The 20,220-nt window shown below is 41.0% G+C and overlaps 1 protein-coding gene across 2 annotated transcripts in view; it reads left to right on the forward strand.

Annotated features, from left to right (window-relative positions):
• The window catches only part of IBTK (inhibitor of Bruton tyrosine kinase), a 263,811-nt gene that overhangs the window by 25,969 nt on the left and 217,622 nt on the right, over positions 1-20,220 (forward strand). For both annotated transcript variants that reach the window (XM_029595548.1, XM_029595549.1), the window contains exons 2-5: positions 3,579-4,302; positions 9,165-9,261; positions 15,926-16,050; positions 19,043-19,153. In XM_029595548.1, the coding sequence (XP_029451408.1) occupies positions 3,979-4,302; positions 9,165-9,261; positions 15,926-16,050; positions 19,043-19,153 (657 nt within the window). In that variant the 5' untranslated portion in view covers positions 3,579-3,978. The remainder of the gene's footprint in view (positions 1-3,578; positions 4,303-9,164; positions 9,262-15,925; positions 16,051-19,042; positions 19,154-20,220) is intronic.

Raw genomic sequence — 20,220 nt, forward strand, 5'->3', positions numbered from 1 at the left:
GCCATAAACATCTGCTGATTTAAAATTCTGCAGCCAGGGTCAGGGCCTGTGCAAGAGTATTTGGCACCCTAGGCGAGCCTTTGGTCATGTATCTCCTCCAGCACAGTGCTCCCTCCTACCAGCAACAGTGGCTCCAGCACGTGCTCCTTTCTTTGGTGGTATTGATTCTGGAACAGCAACCCTTTTGGCTTCATGCTGGTGGGATTTTGCCATCCCCCCCAAAAAAATGTTGGTGCTCTAGGTCAGTGGTTCTCAAACTTTTTTTTCATCTTTTCACACTTGACAAACATTGCCCACATGTATGACACACTGCTCATTACAATCTATGACTGAAATTAAAAAACCAAAACAAAAAAAAAAGGCCCTGTATTTCTTTTATAGTTAAGAAGGACACAAGGAAAAGATGAGTACTCTCTCTGAATAGAAATTATATAAATAATAAACCTCCCATACCAGAACAGCACCAACTTCCAGCACTCAAAACATTAACCACCTTACCTAAGAAAAGGCAACACTGAAAATATTACACCAGGCCTTAAGACACTAATACATCTCCTATTAGAAAAAAGGAACGAGCCAGGCTGCCATAGAGCCCTAGACAGAATCTACATGCCAGCAGAATACATCACCTTAATCACATGTGTAGACCCTCCCCTAACAAAGAATAGAGACCATAAAACAGAAACATGCAGACGAAAACTGAACTGGAAATCGCAACAGGCCAGAGACTGTATGCAGTGCAACAAAGGAAAAAGAGAAATCACTAAGCCTCATAAAATAAAGCAAGAAATATAAAATCAATAGCAGTAAAACCATACTAATAAAAATAAGATTATTTCAAAACAGCTGATGAATTGAATATCCAATAATTAAAAACTCATATAAAAAATGTTGAAACACCAATAAAATATTTCAAAACAGCAGACACAAAGACCCAATAATTAAACATAATAAGGATAAAAAAATGCTCTGCTCTCCATATCTGGAAACGTTCGATTTCCAGGTACCCTGAGATTGTTGTGAATTAGGAGGAGGGGAGGGTTGTTTGCAACTTCTCCTCTCTATCACACACAAGCTCTCTCTCACATAGTCTCTCAATCACACAGTTATACACCTGTCCGCTCTCTCTCTCTCTCTCTCACACATATAGGGGCAGATTTTCAAAGGGTTAAGCGTGTAATATATGCGCGTAACCCCCGAAAAGCTGCCCCGGGACGTGCGTATGTCCCGAGGCTTCGAAAAAGGGGTGGTCCGGGGGTGGGGCCGGGGTCGCGATGACAGTCCAGGGGCGTGGCTGAGTGCTCCGACATAGCGGCCTGTGCCGGAGCATGGCATGCCGGCGCGCGCAAGTTACGCCTGCCTTGGGCAGGCACAACTTTTGGAACAAAGGTATGGGGGGGGGGTTAGGTAGGGCTGGGGGGCGGGTTAGATAGGGGAAGGGAGGGGGAAGATGGGGGGAGGTGGAGGGAACGGAGGAAGGCGGCGTGGCTCGGCGCGCGCAAGTTGTATGATTGTGCACCCCCTTGCATGCACCGATTTTATAACATGCGCGAGCTGCGTGCGCATGTTATAAAATCGGGCGTAGATTTGTTTGCACCGGGTTGCGAGAACAAATCTACGCCCGCGCGCAGGTTTTAAGATCTGCCCCATAGGTTCTCAATCACATACTTATATTCAAGCTGTCTCACACACAAAGGATCTCAATCGCACACAGGCTCTCAATCACACACACACACATGCTCTATTTCACACAAACAAGTTCTTAATTACACATTTACACATACAGGCTCTCAATCGCTCTCATACATGCTGTCACACTCACACCCACGATCTCAAACACATATGCTTGCTCACTCTCCCCCCCCCCCCCCCCCACCTCCCCTGAGTAACTAGCAGCAGCAACAGCCTCTTCCTCCTCTTCCAGCCCCATTGGCGTGGGGGCTGAAGTTTCTCCTGTTTTTGCTCTGGGCTGCGCTGCTTTTCTTCGGACCAATGGTGCACGCACTTTACCTAGCATGGTCTCTTCTTCCCATGCACGTGGCTGCTGCACACCACTTCCTTTTCTACTTAGCATGGTCTCTTCTTCCCATGCACGTGGCTGCTGCACACCACTTCCTTTTCTACCTAGCATGGTCTCTTCTTCCCTCCCCCCTGGAAGAAGAGACCTGACTCCAGCTCTCCTTCCACGTTCCACCCGGGCTATTAGCATTTTAAGCCCAGGCGGAGAATGAGTTCCCATTTCGCTGGGCCAGCGGGGGACCGGAAAGTATGGCGGCACACTGGTTGAGACCAGCTGCTCTAGGTAACCGCCTAGTTTGCCTAATAAAGCACGGTCCCTAGCCAAGGTTGAAAGAGTAGAATTGGTTGCCAGTCTTTTTTTTTTTTTTTAATTCAATTTAAAGTGTTGGCTCTAGTTTTTTGGGCATTGCATAATTTAGCTCCTGAATACTTGAAATCAAAGTAAGCAGTCATAAGCCTACCCATTCTTTAAGCATTGAGTCGGAACAATTATCTATACTGTCTGTTAAACAGGCACATCTTACCCATATAAGAAAACTGGTGTTCTTTTGCAGAGGACCAATGTAATGGAATTCCTCCTTAAAAAAAACTTCACTTGATTGATTCTTTGTCAGTTTAAACAGGTCAAAATTAGGTTATTTAGGCAAGCGTTTGAAGCAATACATTTTAGATATAGTTTTTAACAGTTTATATGTATTGATTAGAGGAGGAAAGATTTTGTTATGGAGACGTATGTGTTTTGGGATTTTATTGATCTATGGAAATGATTTTTTGTTGCAAACTTCTTTGAGTACTTTTATGAGTAAGGCAGATAATTGATGATTCCTGAGGCAAGAGAGAGTGAAATGACTTGGCAAAGGTCACAAGATGTGTGCCAGCAGGATTTGATCGCCGCTGACTTCCCTGGTTCTCAGCCTGCTGCTTTAAATAGTAGGCTATCCTCCACTGCTGTTGCATTACCTAAATGTCACAGAATAATTTTGAGACTAATTGAATCTCTTTATGTACCTTGGCCACAGGTTGGGGCTTTATTCCACTCTGTCTGTGGAGTATAGGCTCCAATGTGCCTGGTCACTGAACATTGCATTGTAGACTTCATTCTCCATGCCAAAGCAAGCTTGTCCATACAGTATCATCCCACTTGGGACTGGTATTTGCATGATGAGCCTGGATCCATGCAACTTCAATTAAAAAAAAAAATTATCTAATGCATTATTTATTTTACTGTTTAAAGATATTTTAGCTGTGTTTTTTGTTTATTACGTTAAGCAATTTTATTTTAGATGTCTATCTTTAGATTAGCTTTTTACTTATTTTAAGTTTAACTATTTTGTATTTTAAACTTGAGATAGTATTGTAAACCATTATTATTAATAAATATAATTGCAAAGTTTGGGTTCTTCTGGTAAATTTTCAATACATGGCCTTGTAAAAGTTACATACTGGGTGGTTCAATATTAGTAAAAGTTGGCACACATTAAGTTCAATGCTACATGTAATACCTCACCTGGTCTTTCATTTCTCTACTGACAACTTGTTTTTTTCTTTTCTTTTTATAGATCTCTCTCACAATTATGGAGGTTTAAAAGGAATTGAGGTGTTGGGGGAGGAGGGAGATTCCCTCCTCTCTTGGTGGTTGATCTGCGGAAGGATCTGTTGGAGGCACAATTTAAGACTATAACAAAAAAAAAAAAACTAAACAAACTGAGAAATAAAAAAAACCCCAAACTATATAGATCTATATATTTATATACATTTATATAAAAATTTAATATTTTTGATGGTTGAGTGCCAAAGTAAAAGCACAGTTTCGCTGCCCTTGCTATCATGAGTGGCTGCATTTATAAAATGAAGATAAAGGAATCATAAAGATACTGGCTTTTTATCCTAGTCAGTATTTGAGTGCTTTTCTTTGGATATTGTTGGCAAAAGGACCTAATAGGTCCAGAAGAGTTCACCATGGGTTCTTTGGAGCCGGAGTGCACTGTAAGATGTCGCTCATTACAACACGCTCTGGATATTATATCGGTAGTGACAAGAGCAAGTGAAGACCACATCAAGGTCTTCCTGTCAACTTACTGTCATAGCGCTGCGACAGCAAAGGATAGCTTTGGAAGAAATGCCCTTCACATTGCTGCATCTTGCGGTAAGAAACATGTACTGGACTGGCTGGCTGACATGAAAGGAACTGATTTTTCGGCAAAGGACAAAGAATCGGGTTGGACTGCTCTGCACAGGGCAGTCTTCTATGGACACATTGACTGCGTCTTGACATTGATGAAGGTAACATTCTGGTTTTAAATACTAAAGATATTTTATGAGCTGCTTTGCTATGAATTTCTTATGACTTAGTAGTTGTAAAGCAATATACGGAATTTATTTTTAGTATAAAAATAAAGGTTAATAAAAAAAATATATGTAAATAAGGTGTTACCTTGTTGGACTAACTTTTAAGGATTAGCTTTTAAGAATGAATACTCTGTTCTTCAGGCCAGAATTCAGATGAGCAAAAGATATTTTGCCAGGAAATATAGCATAGTGTGGTTGCCATAATGAATCATAAAAGGCATACCAATGATAAGTTGGGGGGGGGGGGATTTGGGTGGCCAGAAAATGATAGACAGTATACTTTTGTGCTAGGAAACCTAGATTTTTGAATTCTTTATTGTTCCTTCTAAAGTATCTTTTCATTTTGACTTAAAAAATCTTGTGTTTGGATTATTTTAAATTTTTCTTTGGTTATCTTGATCATAAATCATTCATGCAGTGGTCAGGTTCCAAAAAGTGCTCCCCCCATATAAGTTTTGGCCTGCTCATCCCTGTGGTGTTTGATCTTGCATCTGTGTGAATTGAGACAGTAGCCAAACTATTTTTAGTGAAATCTTGGAGCTTCACTTTTAAAGGTATACAATTCTGTGTGAATGATGTGCTACATTTCTATTCATAAAAGTGAATATCTGGTAATGCTGTATACTGAAGTTGGAAATAAACAAACCAGGACAATATCAATCTGCAGGGATTTGAAAAGTTTTCCAAGACTTGCCAGGGAAGATATTCACTCTTAATGCACTCCTCCCCTCTCCAATAATTGTTTTGAAGGAGTGCGAACAGAACACATGGTGAAAGCAGGTTTTTCCTAGCAAGTGCACAGCCCCTCCACTCCACTGCCATGTGACCCTCTCTCCTCTTCTTCCACTCTACTTCCCCCACAAGACTCAGCTGCAGTTCTCTCTCTCTCTTCGTCCATTCCCTCTCTTGCCTGCCAGGCCTTGACTAGGGCTGAAGATAACACCTCCTCTACCCCATTTGAGACCATAGATGCTTCCTAGTCCTTGGACAGCCACCACTGCTTTCTCTTGGGGTCCCAGTCAAGCTGAAGAAACTTGGACTGTTCTCTTTTTTTGATCCTGGCCCATTTTGCCCCAACTTGGAAAAAATGACAGAGTGTACTGCCCTCAGCTTTCGATTCTAAGCTTGAGTGCCTATGCAGTCAGTTAAAACTTTATTCCCAGCTTCAAATACCAGAGAAAACTCAACCCTTGAATACCAAACAACATTTATTTGAATGATGAACAGTTCAATAGTCATGGAATGAGACTGGAATAAGCGTAACCGCACAGATAGGAGAGACTGGCACAGCTGTGATAGCATCTATCTGGAAGCTCAGTAGTCCGAAGCTTCTATGGCTGAGATAGAAGCTGTAGAATGTGAATAGCAAAAAATAATGCTTTTTGTGTAGCTTGAAAGAGCAGTCAGAAGGAGCTGCTAGCTTGCAGAGAGCCCAGTTCCAATTGAAGGAAATCGCAGGAAGTAAATTGTCCCAGGCATTTCTAGTGGCAAGGGACCAACAAGAAAGATCCAATAAGAAGCTCAGAATCATTCAAAAGACAACCAATTAGGAGAGAAAGAGCTCTACAAAAAGTATAGAAGCCAAGTTGTGCTATATCAATAAGATGATATAGAGTGTCAGCATAACAAAACATATTTTCAAATATACTGCGAAGGCAGAACATCTGTACTTTTGTGAAACAAGAGAATAGATGGAGGGATGGAACATGTGAGGAAAGGCTAAAGAGATAAGGACTCTTCAGCTTGTAGAAAAGACTGCTGAGGGAGATATGATAGAGGTTTATAAAATGAGTGGAATGGAACAAGTAAACGTTAATCAGTTTTACTCTTTAGATAGGACAAAGACTAGAGGACACACAATGAAGTTATTAGGTAATACATTTAAAACTAGTAAGAGAAAATATTTTTTTTTATTTAGTGCATCATGAAGCTCTGGAATTCATTGCCAGAGGATGTTGTTGAAAGCTATTAGTGTAGCTTCAAAATGGTTTGGACAAGTTACTGGATGAAAAATCCATAACCAAAAAGGAAATGTTGTATGAAAGATCTTATATTAAATGCCACTCCCAAAATTTACTTTAGACAAAGATGTTGTGAGACGGTGTTCGTCCAGTTAGAAGGAATTCACCTGACAGAGAAACACTGAATATCTATGGAAGAGTATCGTTTTTGTATTCAACAGTTAATGTACTACAGCTCCTGATGAAGCAGTTTGTGCTGCGAAACTTCGGCCGTTTGTCGAGCTGGTTGGATATTCTAGATGTGATATAAAAGATACGTGATATAATGAAAAAACAGAAGAAATAAAAAAAAAAAAAGTAAAAATAGAAAAATGAATGCCGCAGATGATTAGAGGTCCGGGCGGCTCCCGCTTTGAAACTACAGAGAGCACGCTGTCAGGTTTGATGATGCGGTTACAGACTTAACAACAAAATTGTTAACATTTTTGGGAGTGGCATTTAATATAAGATCTTTCCTACAACATTTGGTTAGTGATTTGTATTGGTGGAAATTGTTTCAGTTCTCTTTTTTTGGTGTGAAAAATCCATAAACCATTATTGAGGTGGAGTTACAGATATCCAGTGCTTATTCTTGGGATGAGCAACTTGGAATCTATTTTACCCCTTGGGATCCTGCTAGGTATCTGTGACCTGAATTGGCCACTGTTGGAAACAGAATACTAGGCTTTTTGGACCCTAGATTTGACCCAGTATGGCAAGTCTTTTGTTCTTATGATGTTTGAAGTCACAGTCCTAATGCTTTGGAGATCACTACCTGAAGATTTATGATCTGAAATGTGCATAAAAACATTCAGGAAAAAGGTAAACGGCTTCCTATTTAGACAGTCCACTTTTTGCTGCCTGGCTGACTGCTACCCATTGCTCTACATTTAGGGGCCAATATTTAAATATAGCTGGCTATGTAAGTTAGCTGGGTAAGACTTATGCAGCTAACTTACCAAGATATTCAGTGCCATAGCAAAGCTGCTGAATATACCTGGATAGGTGTCGAAGTTAGCCAGATAAGCTTATCTGGCTAACTTTAGACCTGCTATGGGGCATGTCTAATTTATCAGATAGCTTAACTGGATAAGTTTGAATATTGTTATTTATTTGATTAAATTAGCTGGATAAGTACTACTACCCAGGAATGCCCACTGCCCGGCTAGCTAAGTTGCTGGATAAGTGACTTATCCAGCTAAGTGGCATAGCTGGATATTCAGCAGCCACCTCTTAGACGATAAGTCTGACTTACCTGACCAAGTAGCATTTAAATATGGACCTCTTCTTTTTTTGTCATGTCACACCAGTTCTCTGGAACATGCTACCTTTTTATGAAGTCTAGATGGAGCCTAATTGCCTTAGATTCCAGAAGAGAGGGAAGGCATCATTACATGAACTGACCTTTGGGTCTAAACAAGATAGCAGGGCCACTGGGGAGATTAAGGATTGGTGATGAAGTCTTAAGGTTGATAATCATTGTTAGGGTTTGAATAACAGGCCCATGGAAGGGATCAAAGCAATCTACTTATGTTTTAATGAATGTGGTGTTTAATTTATGATTTATATTCCCTGTATTTTGTACCGCATTTACTGTGTTTTTGTAACACACTTTGAGTTGATAAAGGCAAAGAATCAAATGACAAATTATAGAACAGCGATGCCTCTATTCCCCTCGTTATGCAGTGTGACGTACAATGTAAAATGTGGCCGCAGCAGTGTTTATTATAGTAATTGTCTGCAGAACAAGAATACAGGAAAGGTTATTAGACTGATCGCCAGGTACTTCCCATTCATCAGTCACTCAAAATTATGGTAATTTTTTGAGCAGCGTGCTTCGTTGTGCCAGTTCCTGTCTTGGAGCCAGCAAGATATCCCGAAGGTTTTCAATGCAGTTCAGGCTAGTGATATATTTTAAGAGCGAGGCATATATACGGATATTTCTGTCTTGTGCAATGTCCCATTGCATGATAAAACAATGTGGCAGTTCTACGTGCTGCAAAGATCTGTGGCAAATTGTTTTTGTTTCAGAGTGGGACTTGCTGAATAATGCTTGCTGGTTTTCACTTTTGAGACTTGGCTGACCCCCCCCCCCCCCTGACTAATTGACCCCATAAAGACTAGCTCTAAAAAGGTCATAAGAGTAAGAGGTTTATTTATGGAGGAAGGCGGGGTTCCTCCAGGAGCAGAAGCAACACAAAACAAGTGGTATATCTGAGCCTGCACAAAGATCTGACGTGTGTGCTCAGCAATTTAAGGGTTTCGTTCAGCCAATCAACAGATGTCTGCAAATGCCCACCCATTATCTTATAGCCAATTAATAAATTCTAGGCATATGTGTGTGCCCTGTTACTATGGGCAGGAGCCTCTTGTTATTATTAGCAGAGAATAAAACCAAGTTAACTTTCGTTTTCCCAGGAATGATGTCATCTGTGCTGGCTGGTTCTCTGGTAGGTTTAGTTTTCATAGTGCTTCATAGTGCTAGTTTCACGTGTGAAGGATATATCAATCTATATTACACAGTTCATATTTTAAATACTTCCCATAGTACTTGTCAGTCTCCTGCTAAGCTTTCTGATATCGTTCTCGTGCTTGTTATTAGCAGTTTTTGAAAACTGTTTACTGTTCTCATCTTTTCTCTAAGTCCCAAGTGAAAGTAACCTTGCCTGTCTTAAGTTAACCCATCCTTAAGGACCATGCTGCGTATATCGTGTAGCACTAAAGAAACGAGTAATCGAGTGAGCGTGGGGTGTGTGTTCATGTACCTTTTTTTTTTTTTTTTCTTTTTTCTTTAAGCATGGCTGCAGTCTCTGTGTTCAGGACAAAGAAGGCTTGTCTGCTTTGGACCTTGTCATGAAGGACAGACCGGCTCATGTAGTTTACAAGAGCAGTGGTAAGAGATCCTATGGTTTATCTGTTCCAAGAATCGAGGTCTGTAACACATGCGTGATAACAAAATGCAGTGATTCTTCTTTTGAACAAATCTGAACTTTTTTTTTTTGTTCTCCCGAGCATATCTTATTCAGTCAAACCCTGCTATAGGAAAAGCTTTTCATGACATCCTTGTTTCGCCCATATGTTAATAAGAGAGGACACTGTACCAGTTCTGAGCTGTTTTTTGCCAGATGTCATTTGTGTAACAGCTAATGAGGTCTCAGATTTCATGACATATTTTGTTAGTATTTTATTCTAACATATACTATAAAGGTATATAAAATAAATAGTTTATGTAACCTTTTAATGTTTTGGAGTAATTTTGGGTGTATGTACAGTAGGCAGATTAGCTTATTAAAATCTGAAGAAATCCTATTCACATGTGATTATATTTTTTAAATGTTAATTAGGTGAATGAGTTGTACATGAGAACAAGTTAAATGAGTAGAGTTAAAAGTGAATCCTCATACTCTGAACAGGGAAGGAGGTTAGTGGTTAGAGTAGTGGACTAAAGGAGAAAATGTGAGCTGAAGGCTTATTGCTGCCATTGATTGACTGTGAGCAAATTTATTTCATTATGCTTCTGGGATCCAGTTGAAAATGAGGCATTTCTCTTGCTCTACCTCTCCTGACCAACAGATCAAGAAGGACGGAGAGAAATATTGTTTTGTCTAGTCAGAATAAAGTGCTTGCTTGACCGGATAAATGGTTTTAGACCCAAACCATTCAAGAGATGGTTCTCTTTGGGGAAAGCTCCATGCTTCTGCTGAGAGCATCTCTTTTATGATGAAGAATATTTCATGTTTGCATGTGAGGTATTCAGGTTGCTTTGAGTTTGGTCATGGATGTTCACCTTCTATGAAGAAAAATGAATGGCTAACATATTTGCTAAATATAATTGACTGTCAGATGCTGTGGCTATCATGGCAGAATCTGAAGTCTATTGCTTTCTGATTTTTCTTTGAGAACAGTGTTCCCTGTACGTACCCAGATCAGTCCAGACTCCTGGGTTTTGTCTCCCCTCCAGCAGATGGAGACAGAGAAAGTTTTACTGACACTGTCACTTAACCTGGTATACCACCTGCAGTCTGTCAGTATTTATTACTCTGTCTCCAGCAGATGGAAGGTGTGAAAATCTGCAGTCTGAGAATTCTAAAACAAACAAAAAAAAAGGAATTAAGAGGGAGTTTAGAATTACTCTTAATTTCTACCTAGTCCTCCCTGAAGGTCAGTAGGTCTTGGTGGGGACCATCCTTTCAGGTGGAGGAGCAAACTAGCGGGAGGTATTGGAAATCCCTTGGTCTGCCCGGATCCTTGACCCTTTGAGGAAGGAGATAACTGGTGGGGCCAGTTCCCTCTCCTCCTTCCCACAGGTGGACAGCTGGAGCCTGCAGCCACATGTATAAAGTTAAATAAATAAATACAATTTTAAAAGCCTCTCTTTCGGTTTATTTTGCTGTTTATGCAGTCGGGTGCTCAGGTTCGTGGTGTTCTGCAGGGGTTGTCAGGTGTGCTTGAGATCGGCTTTCAGCAGTGTGGTCAGCTCTGAGCGGTGTTTGTATTCCAAAAAAAAAAAGACACTGTGGTTTATGTTTCCAAGCTGCACGGCGGGCAGTGTGCAGCATGTGGGGACACATGCATGCACCTCTCCCTTACTGGCACTTGCTCTTGCGTCTCCTGGTGGGGGGGGGGGGGGGGGAGGCAGCTCGGAGAGCCTCGGACAGGCAGCGATCCTCCGTGGGCAGTGCGGGGGGAGCTGAGCAGCCCGAAAGTACCTTCCTGATTTTGTCTTCCTTTGCCCCCGCAACTGACAGGGCCTGCAAAGACGCTGCCCTGCCTCCACCACTGTCGCCAGCAAATTGAAGGTCCTTGGGGCCCCGGGATCCTCTGTTGGGGGAGGAGGAGGAAGACCTCCTGGAGCAGGATCCAGAAGAATCAGAGGATTGTTCCCTGAATTTTATTTGCCTATGCACAAACCTCTTCTGGCTAAAAGGGCGGTTGGACCTGCAGGAGCCAGTTATGGCCAAGAGGTCATGTTCTTCTCAATCTGGTGGGGCGAGCAGAGTTCGGAGCATGCTGGCGCATCATTTCCTTCCGGGGAACGCTGATAATGCCTCGGAGAGCTCAGAGGTCAATGATCCCCTGGTGGTAGATCTGTCTGGGGTGCATCCTCATTTGGATGGCACGGACCCTATTGACGCATGGGATCAAGCACCCTCGGTGGAGGAAGATGATCCGAAGGTAGTCCGTCTTTTTCGCCGGGAGGAATTGTGGCCCTTTAATACCATGTGTTCTAAATGAGTTAGGTATTAAAGTACCCCAGGTTGATTCGGACCATGAGGGAGTAGATCCATTCATGCGGGGCCTTAGGGGGTCAACCAAGATGTTTCCTTTCCACATGTCAGTGAAGGAGTTAGTACTTCGGGAGTGGGAGACTCCAGATACAGCTTGAAGGTTTGCAGAGCCATGGGGAAACTGTATCCATTGCCAGAAGACACTGTGGATCTTTTGTGGATGCCGGAAGTTGTTGTTTCAGTTTCCACAGTGACAAAGACAAAAATTCCGGTGGCGGGATGGGCAGCGCTTAAGGATATGCAGGATAGGAAGTTGGGCATTCGCACTGCTGTATGTAGCAGTTTTATGTTTCGGGTCGGATTGTGCGGGGTACTGCAGTTGCAGTCCAATAAGTTGTTATCCCTGGAGGAAGCAAAGCAGGCCGAGAAGCTGGAAGCCGTGGTGGCCTATGGAGCGGATGCCTTGTATGATCTCATACGCACTCCCTCTCGCTCTGATGTCTCAGGTATCCGCTAGAAAGCTTTTGTGGTTAAGGAACTGGTCAGCGGATGTTTGGTCTAAGCCTCAGCTGGGATTGCTTCCATTTAAGGGGAAGCTGCTTTTCGGTGAGGACTTAGAGGAGCTTGTAAAGCTTCTCAGAGAGAGTAAAGGACACAAGCTGCCGGAGGATAAGCCGAAGGCCGGCAGATGTTTCTCTTCAGCACGTGCTAGTTTCCAGTCCAACTGGTGTTCCCGGCAGTTTTGTCCTTCGGGAGGAGGTCAGAGACAAGGTGCTGGCAGGCAGCAGTCTTTGAGTCAGTTCTTTCAAGGCCGTAGAAATGGTTTTGGTCAGGGAGCCACCGATTCCAAGTCCTCCCAATGAAGTGAGGCCAGCCCACTCCTCCGTTCCAAGAATTAACATCCTTGGTTAACATCTTTCTCGAGGAGTGGGTCAAGATCACGTCAGATCAGTGGATCCTAAGTGTGATAGAACACGGTTATGCTTTAGAATTTAGTTGACTGCCAAAAAATGTATTCATAAGGTCCCCTTGCACTTACAAGCAGAAAAGGCGGGCAATTCGGGAATCTGTCAATTGTCTACATCTGTTGGGGGCCATTGTACCAGTGCTGGTCGATGAACGGGAACAGGAAGGTATTCCATTGATTTTGTAATCCTGAAGAAGGATGACACTTCGTCTGATTCTGGATTTAAAGAAGGTGAATCTGGCACTCAAAGTACCATATTTTCAGATGGAAATGTTGTGGTCTGTGATTGCTGCAGTGCGCAAAGGGGAGTTTTAGGCCTTGGTCAAATCTAGAGAAGCCAGTCTCCACATCCTAATTCATCCGGTTCATCAAAGGTTTGTCAGGTTTGTGATCCTCAAAGGTCACTTTCAGTTTTGTGCCCTGTCTTTAGGGTTGGCAACAGCGCCTTTTGGTGATGGTCATAGTAGCAGTAGCTCTTCGGCAGGAGAGTATTTGGTTTATCCGTATTTGGACGACTGGTTGATTTGTGCAAAGTTAGAGGACTTCTATCATCAGGTGGTAACAATATTGTTGCAGCATTTATGATCCCTGGGCTGGGTATTAACTGGCTTTTGTGCAAATTTACAACCGTCAAGTTTTTTGGAATTTCTGGGAGCGCATTTCGACACCGAGCTCGGGAGAGTTTTTCTTACCGATGAGCAGATTGTCAAGATCCAGGGTCAGATTAGCAGTTTGCTAAGCAGGTCGCTTCCCACAGTCTGGGATTATCTGCAGGCTCTTGGGTCTATGGCTTTAACCTTGGAATTGGTCCCTTGGACATTTGCTCATATGTGGCCTCTTCAGTCGGCCTTGCTCTCTTGGTGGAATCTCGTATCAGAGCAATTTTATCTGCCGCTGCCTCTTACGGAAAGCACCAGGTCCAGTCTGGATTGGTGACTGTGTCAGGACAATTTGAGCCTCGGGTTGGCCTTGGAGGTTCCGAATTGGTTAGTAGTCACAACTGATGCCAGCCTATTCAGTTGGGGTGCTGTGTGTCAGGCTGAAGTGGCGCAGGGGCCTTGGTCTCCAGAGGAGACATCATGGTCCATCATCCATCTAGAGACTAGAGCGGTGCGTCTAGCATCGCAGGCCTTCTTGCCTCTTGCTCAGGGCAGGCCAGTGAGAGTTTTGTCGGACAGTGCAATGATGGTGGCTTACTTCAACTGGCAGGAAGGTACCAAGAGTCGGGTAGTGGTGCAAGAGGCCCAAGAGATAGTTCACTGGGCAGAGCACCACCTGGAGATGCTGGCAGCTTCCCACATAGCGGGGTTGGACGATGTCCAGGTGGATTTTCTCAGTCGACAACAGTTGGATCCTGGGGAGTGGAAGTTGTCAGAGGAAACCATGCTCCTGATTCGTCGCAGGTGGGGAGTTTGATATAATTCAGAACTTTGGCTCAGAACTTTGGCTCATTTAGCCAGTACCAGAATCCTCAGCTGGCTGATTCACACTGACACTGCTGAGATACAGTGAACTTCTGACCACCTCAGACTCAAGAATGTGGAAGATCTCGGAAACTTGTAGGCTCTGCAAAGCCTATAATTAAAGGCCAGGTGGGCATCAATGGCAATATTTAAATCATAATACAAGGAAGCTTGGTTCTCACGAAACCAAAATACAAGCTTGTGTCTCACGGATTCCTATCTCAACTGACAGGAGCCAGGTGAATGAAGATTCCCAGAGGTTACAGCTTTAATTAAAGTTCTGGCACCAGCAACAGAATTCAGGCCTACTATCTATTCAGAACACAGACCTACTATCTGTTTACACAACACAGAAGATGAAAAGGAGATCAGAAGAAACAAAGTGCATCAAAGCCATGTTGATAAAGGAACTTTTATGGTGGGAGGAGATTGTTTTCAGGATAGATAAGTATAGGTTATGACTTTGACAAATTGGTGAAGGATTTTCTCACAAGCATTTTCTATGTATGGGTTAAACTATAAAATAACAGCGTGTACCAGAGATTACAAGACACAGTGTTGCTATGCCCATCTTGAAGGATAGCTCCTGTTCTTCCAAAGATATGAAATATTAAAAATTATATTTGTTCTAAAATTCTTATTAAAGTACAGAATATTATGTACAAGTTCCATGCATGAATCTCATGGCAACTTGCAAGAATACCAAGGCTCCAAGGTTCTTCAGTCTATGAAGAGGGCACAGGGCAGAAGAGGTCGATGTCTTAGTCCTCCCATGGCTATAGGGAATTCTCATATGTCATCCCGTCTGAGGGCTCACTCGACACAATCGCAAGCTGCATCCTGGGCTGAATGGCCGTATCATCACAAGAGATTTGTAGGGCTGTTACTTGGAAGTCATTGCACACTTTCTCTAGGCATTATCGTCTGGACGTTCAGGCTCCAGATACCATGGGCTTTGGGGAAAGTGTACTTAGAGCGGGACTCTTGCAGTCCCACCCGGTTTAGGGAAGCTTTGGTACATCCCAGGAGTCTGGACTGATCTGGGTACATACTGGAAAAATAAAATTGGTTCTCACCTGCTAATTTTCATTCCTGTAGTACCACAGATCAGTCCAGAGTCTTGCTTGGGTTTGGAGAGTCTGCCCAATATTTGCTGTTTATATATAATCTGAAGTATTTTCAATTGGCCTTTCCTGGATCAGGTGATGTTTGTTTGTACACGCTGATTTATTTGGGTATAAGGTTCGTTCAGATTTAGTGTTTTCTCCTGCTCGTTCGGTGGGAGATGTGGGATAGGTTTTGTTGAGTTTTGGTATACTTTTCCATCTTGGCTTGGGTACAGTTCAATACTGACGGGCTGTAGATGGCACACCAGGTTAAGTGTCAGTAAAACTTTCTCTGTCTCCAGCTGCTGGATGGGAGGCAAAACCCAGGAGTCTGGACTGATCTGTGGTACTACAGGAACGAAAATCAGCAGGTGAGAACCAATTTTCCTTTTTGTGGAAATGTTCTGTCATTGCCGTGAGTGTTAGAAGTTCAGGAAATATGTCATAGATTTTCCTTCAGAACTTCTTTTGTGGGGCCTGATTTGGAATACAACCATTAGCTAGCTAAGATGTTCCCTGAATACATACATCCTCCATTGGTTATTCTTATCAATTATTTTTAAGGTGTTTTGGTTTTGTAAGCAACCATATGGTCAGGTTTGGATTTGGGCCTGAGACAGTAGCATGCTTTGGAAAAAAAAAAAATCCCCACTTTCTTGTATTGCAGTAAAATTACAATATCCATTTTATTTGAAAGGGTGATCTGTGACTTGGTCATGAGCTGTACTTTAGATAAATGAATTTGTATATATGTGTGTAATTCACTTCTTACCATTATCTTACTTTGTTTCAGACCCTACAGAAATCTGTACTTGGGGAGACAACATAAATTTCACCCTTGGTCATAGTAGCCAACAGAGCAAACATCATCCTGAGTTGGTGGATCTCTTTTCTAGAACTGGAATTTATATTAAACAGGTATTTCAAACTGGAATAATAGGTTGTTGTGTTTTTTTGTTTGTTTTTTTTTTAATTTCTATTTACTTAAAAAAAAAAATGTACACATAAGGCAAATGTGTTTTCAAGAGGCCAGTCTCTATTAGAGCAAACATTGCAACTGTCAGCTATATTTGCTTTATTTTTGATATTCAGAATTTATATCCTTTATCACTTGTGTGCATATGTAATTTTATACTCTTAAGTTTATTTGACTTTACAGATGATATGCAATTTTTTTGCCAATGAATACAGATTAAAAAAAACCAAACCAAACTTCAGTAACTAACTTTTTCAATAAAAGTGTGAGGAAACAATAATAGTATTTAATAGTTGAATTGCTTACTCACATTTTTGTTGAAAAATAGTTACTTATGTTTAGTACAAGACTTCACTAATATTATGTAAAAGAAGAAAGAGACCTCGGACCTTGAGGTCTATCAAAAAAATATATTAGTTAACAAAAAAAAAATATTGTTTAACCTTCAGTGTATTTGTTGCATATTTGTAACTGACTTACTGTGAACCAATTTAGTTTGGGCAAAACTGGAACTCAAAACAAATCCTGTACATTCCATAATGAAACTTATTCCACTTATAAAAGCAGACTCCACTCAACATTAGTATTCAAACCACTGTAATCGAAAAATCTGATGTTATTTCAGTCGTAAACATTGTTTTTTCATGATCATGTCCCAGGTGATCTCTTCACTTAACCTAAAATAAGATAGTTGAGATCATTAAAAGCAAGTGCCTTTTCCAAACAATGTTGTACCAAAGCTGTATTTTAAATTTTAAACATCTGCGATGTTCTGACATTTTGAATCTGAATGACTTTTTTTTTTTCTTTGCCCACATGCAATAGCAAGCATGGGCACATAACATAAACAGCAAAACTAGAAGAATAGTTTAGTAAAATATTTCAAAAAAACTTTGATCTGTTTTTGAATGAATGAACTCTTCCAATTGGAATGTAATGGAACAAATTGAACAATGGCCGCATTTTAAAATGACTGTGAAGGATGTTATCAAAACTGGATTGGTTCACTTGTCCTATATAAGATCTTGTGAGTTTGAGTTATCCAATCTGTTATAAGATGAGAAGTGGTAAAGACATGATTGCATGGAGAGAACCTTTGTTTACAATTCAGGAAGTTTGCACATGAGATTTTAACTGATGGTGGGCATTGTGCTGTATATTTAATTTAGTAAATTTCATGCAGAGTTGCTAATATGCTTTCAGCATGGATCCATTTAAAATATGTAAGAACCAATCAAAGATCCATCTGACAACGTCACCCTCTTCCATAACTTCTAATGCTAGAGTCCATACTTTTATAAGGTTCATAATATCATATTGGGACACAATCATCTATGTGATCAAATATTGTCCAGCATATATTTCTCTTCAGGAACCCCTATTAATATACTCAGTCATAAAAATAAAAAAAATGTTATTGCTCAGAAAATAATTTTCTTTTTTCCTGTAGAATTCTCACAGGGTAAGATCCCAGTTGTGAAATTGAACTGGTGAATATTGCAAAACAACAGTAGAAAACCTGTTACCTAATGTGCCTCAACCCAGAATGCTACAAAGGGCATCTTATTTTAATACATTCTACTACTGCTGAAGAATTCTTTTATCTTCATGCAATAGTCAAGCTGTTAATATTCATAATCCTTCCAATGCAGTGTCTCTATTGAGGCCCTGTGGTGAGGTATGGAATCAAACTGATGGCTGTTTCAAAACCAAAATGATGGAAAACTTAAATCACCCAATGTGCCTCAACCCAGTACCCTACAGGCGGTGCTTGAAACCAACACTTTTTACTGCTACTGAAGAATTTTCATCCCCAAGTAATAGTCATGTTGTTGATGTTCCTAGTGCTAACATTTCACATGACTAAAAATTTAATACAAACTGCCCATTTACTGTTTGTATTGAGGCCCCCCAGTAGTGGTGTTATATTCATTGTTCTCTACACAGTAACCAATGCCCAAAGTCTCCACCCTAGGATTGAACTGATGGTTTTTCCAAAACATAAATCTTTACTGTTTTTTTTGTGCTCTATCCAATGTGCTGTTGGGGGAGCTTTTAGTTGTCAGCATCTAATACAGCTCAAATGTTCTTGTATCCTTATTTTTATCATTCTAGTGGTTTAACCTATGTACAATAATTTGCACGGACACCAGATTAAATAGATGACACCTTTAGACATACAGGAAGTATGTTGTCTTAATTTAAAAGGTCTGCAGTTGGGGGAAAAAACTTCATCTCCATTAAATGATCTAGCACAGATCCCCATATTGTCCACGGGAAGAGTGCCAGCACTCCCCATGGGCTCAATCAGTATCTCCTAGTTAGAGCCGATTTTACTACATAATCCTTAATCCTTTTTCAATGCAAAAGTAGGAGACTCATGAAACACTTGATGCATGCATAGAATAGCCGAATGTCATCTAATATATTGCTGTATTTTCCAAGGTTTATGAGGCAAAACCCATAGTTGTTGATGAACCAGCTTTTTGTTGTGCTGTTTCACAACAATTGGACTGAATCATTTTTTGCAGCAGACGCGTAAGAGCAGTTACTCCCACTCTTAGGTGGTGAGGTAGAAGAGAGCCACAACACAAATGAGCATTATTCAGTCCTATCTGGGAACAACTGTTCAAGATAGGTGCTATCACAATATTCAAATTTACTTTGCAAGCTTTCATTTGCTGTGTTCAATACAACTATTATGAATTTAACGAGTTATTTATCCAGGAGATTTTTATGACTAATGATTATAATGGCTGAGCTGATAATCTTCTAAGTGATATCTGTGTCTTCTGAGATTTTTCTCCTTTCCATAAAAGCACTTTTTAATTGAATTGATTCCTCACACTTTTAGTGACAAATTCACTTATTAGTGAAGTAATGTCATAGTCTGTAGGTTTTACAATTGAATTTAATGCACATTTGTTTTTTCAGGTGGTACTTTGTGAATTTCATTCAGTGTTTCTGTCTCAGAAGGGTCTGGTTTACACTTGTGGACATGGCCAAGGAGGTCGTCTGGGCCATGGAGATGAATTAACATACGTGGTACATTATTTTTTTTATGTGTGTTTATACAGAATGTCTAACATACATAATCTATCACCCAGTCTAGGCATACTTTATCTGACATTGGGTAACAGAAAAATGTAGACATTCCTTACTATCGTATTTTCCAGTGCATGTCACAGTTTTTTCAGCTATTTCAGTGACTGCAACTTATCTCTCTTATGTAATCCTTCAGTCTGGGCTGTTAACCGCACTGTACAAACAGGTGCATCTTATGCAAAGGTACGACCTATCTAACAGCTTTTTTGTCAAAATGGCAGTTTATATAATACAATAGAATAGGAGAAGACCTGTTATATTGTCTGAGTGTACCTTCATACGATGCTGAATGCAGCTATCGTGACTGTGAAGCCTGTGTATAGGCTTTAAAAATCATTAGGTACCCCAGTGTTTGGATGCAGACTTTTGTAGTGTTCACTGTCCACTGTGCAATTGTTACCGGAATGATCACGTAGATACTACTTCAATATTCTGAAGCCATTTTCCTTTTCAAGCCTTCCTTCCAACTTCCACAGAGGAGATACCATGTATCTCCTCTGTGGAAGTTGGAAGGAAGGCTTGAAAAGGAAAATGGCTTCAGAATATTGAAGTAGTATCTACGTGATCATTCCGGTAACAATTGCACAGTGGACAGTGAACACTACAAAAGTCTGCATCCAAACACTGGGGTACCTAATGATTTTTAAAGCCTATACACAGGCTTCACAGTCACGATAGCTGCATTCAGCATCGTATGAAGGTACACTCAGACAATTGACATCCATATAACAGGTCTTCTCCTATTCTATAATTATTTCATGTTATATTATTCTAGGGTTTATACAATCAGTTTATATAATACAGCATTTTAATTTTCTTCGGTGATAATGAAACAATTTCTGTTGATGTACTACAGTACAACGTGTATTAATATTAATGTGGCAACCCCTCTCCCCTGGGTTGGCTACCAGATGTCACTGTCTCTGTATAGGATGCACTGTTAAGGAGCCATCCATCTCCTTCAGTCCCTCCCACCTGGAGGGCTGTGGTTGGATGCTTCAACACTA

Source organism: Rhinatrema bivittatum, chromosome 3 (assembly GCF_901001135.1).
Source record: "Rhinatrema bivittatum chromosome 3, aRhiBiv1.1, whole genome shotgun sequence".
NCBI classification, from domain to species: Eukaryota; Metazoa; Chordata; class Amphibia; order Gymnophiona; family Rhinatrematidae; genus Rhinatrema; species Rhinatrema bivittatum.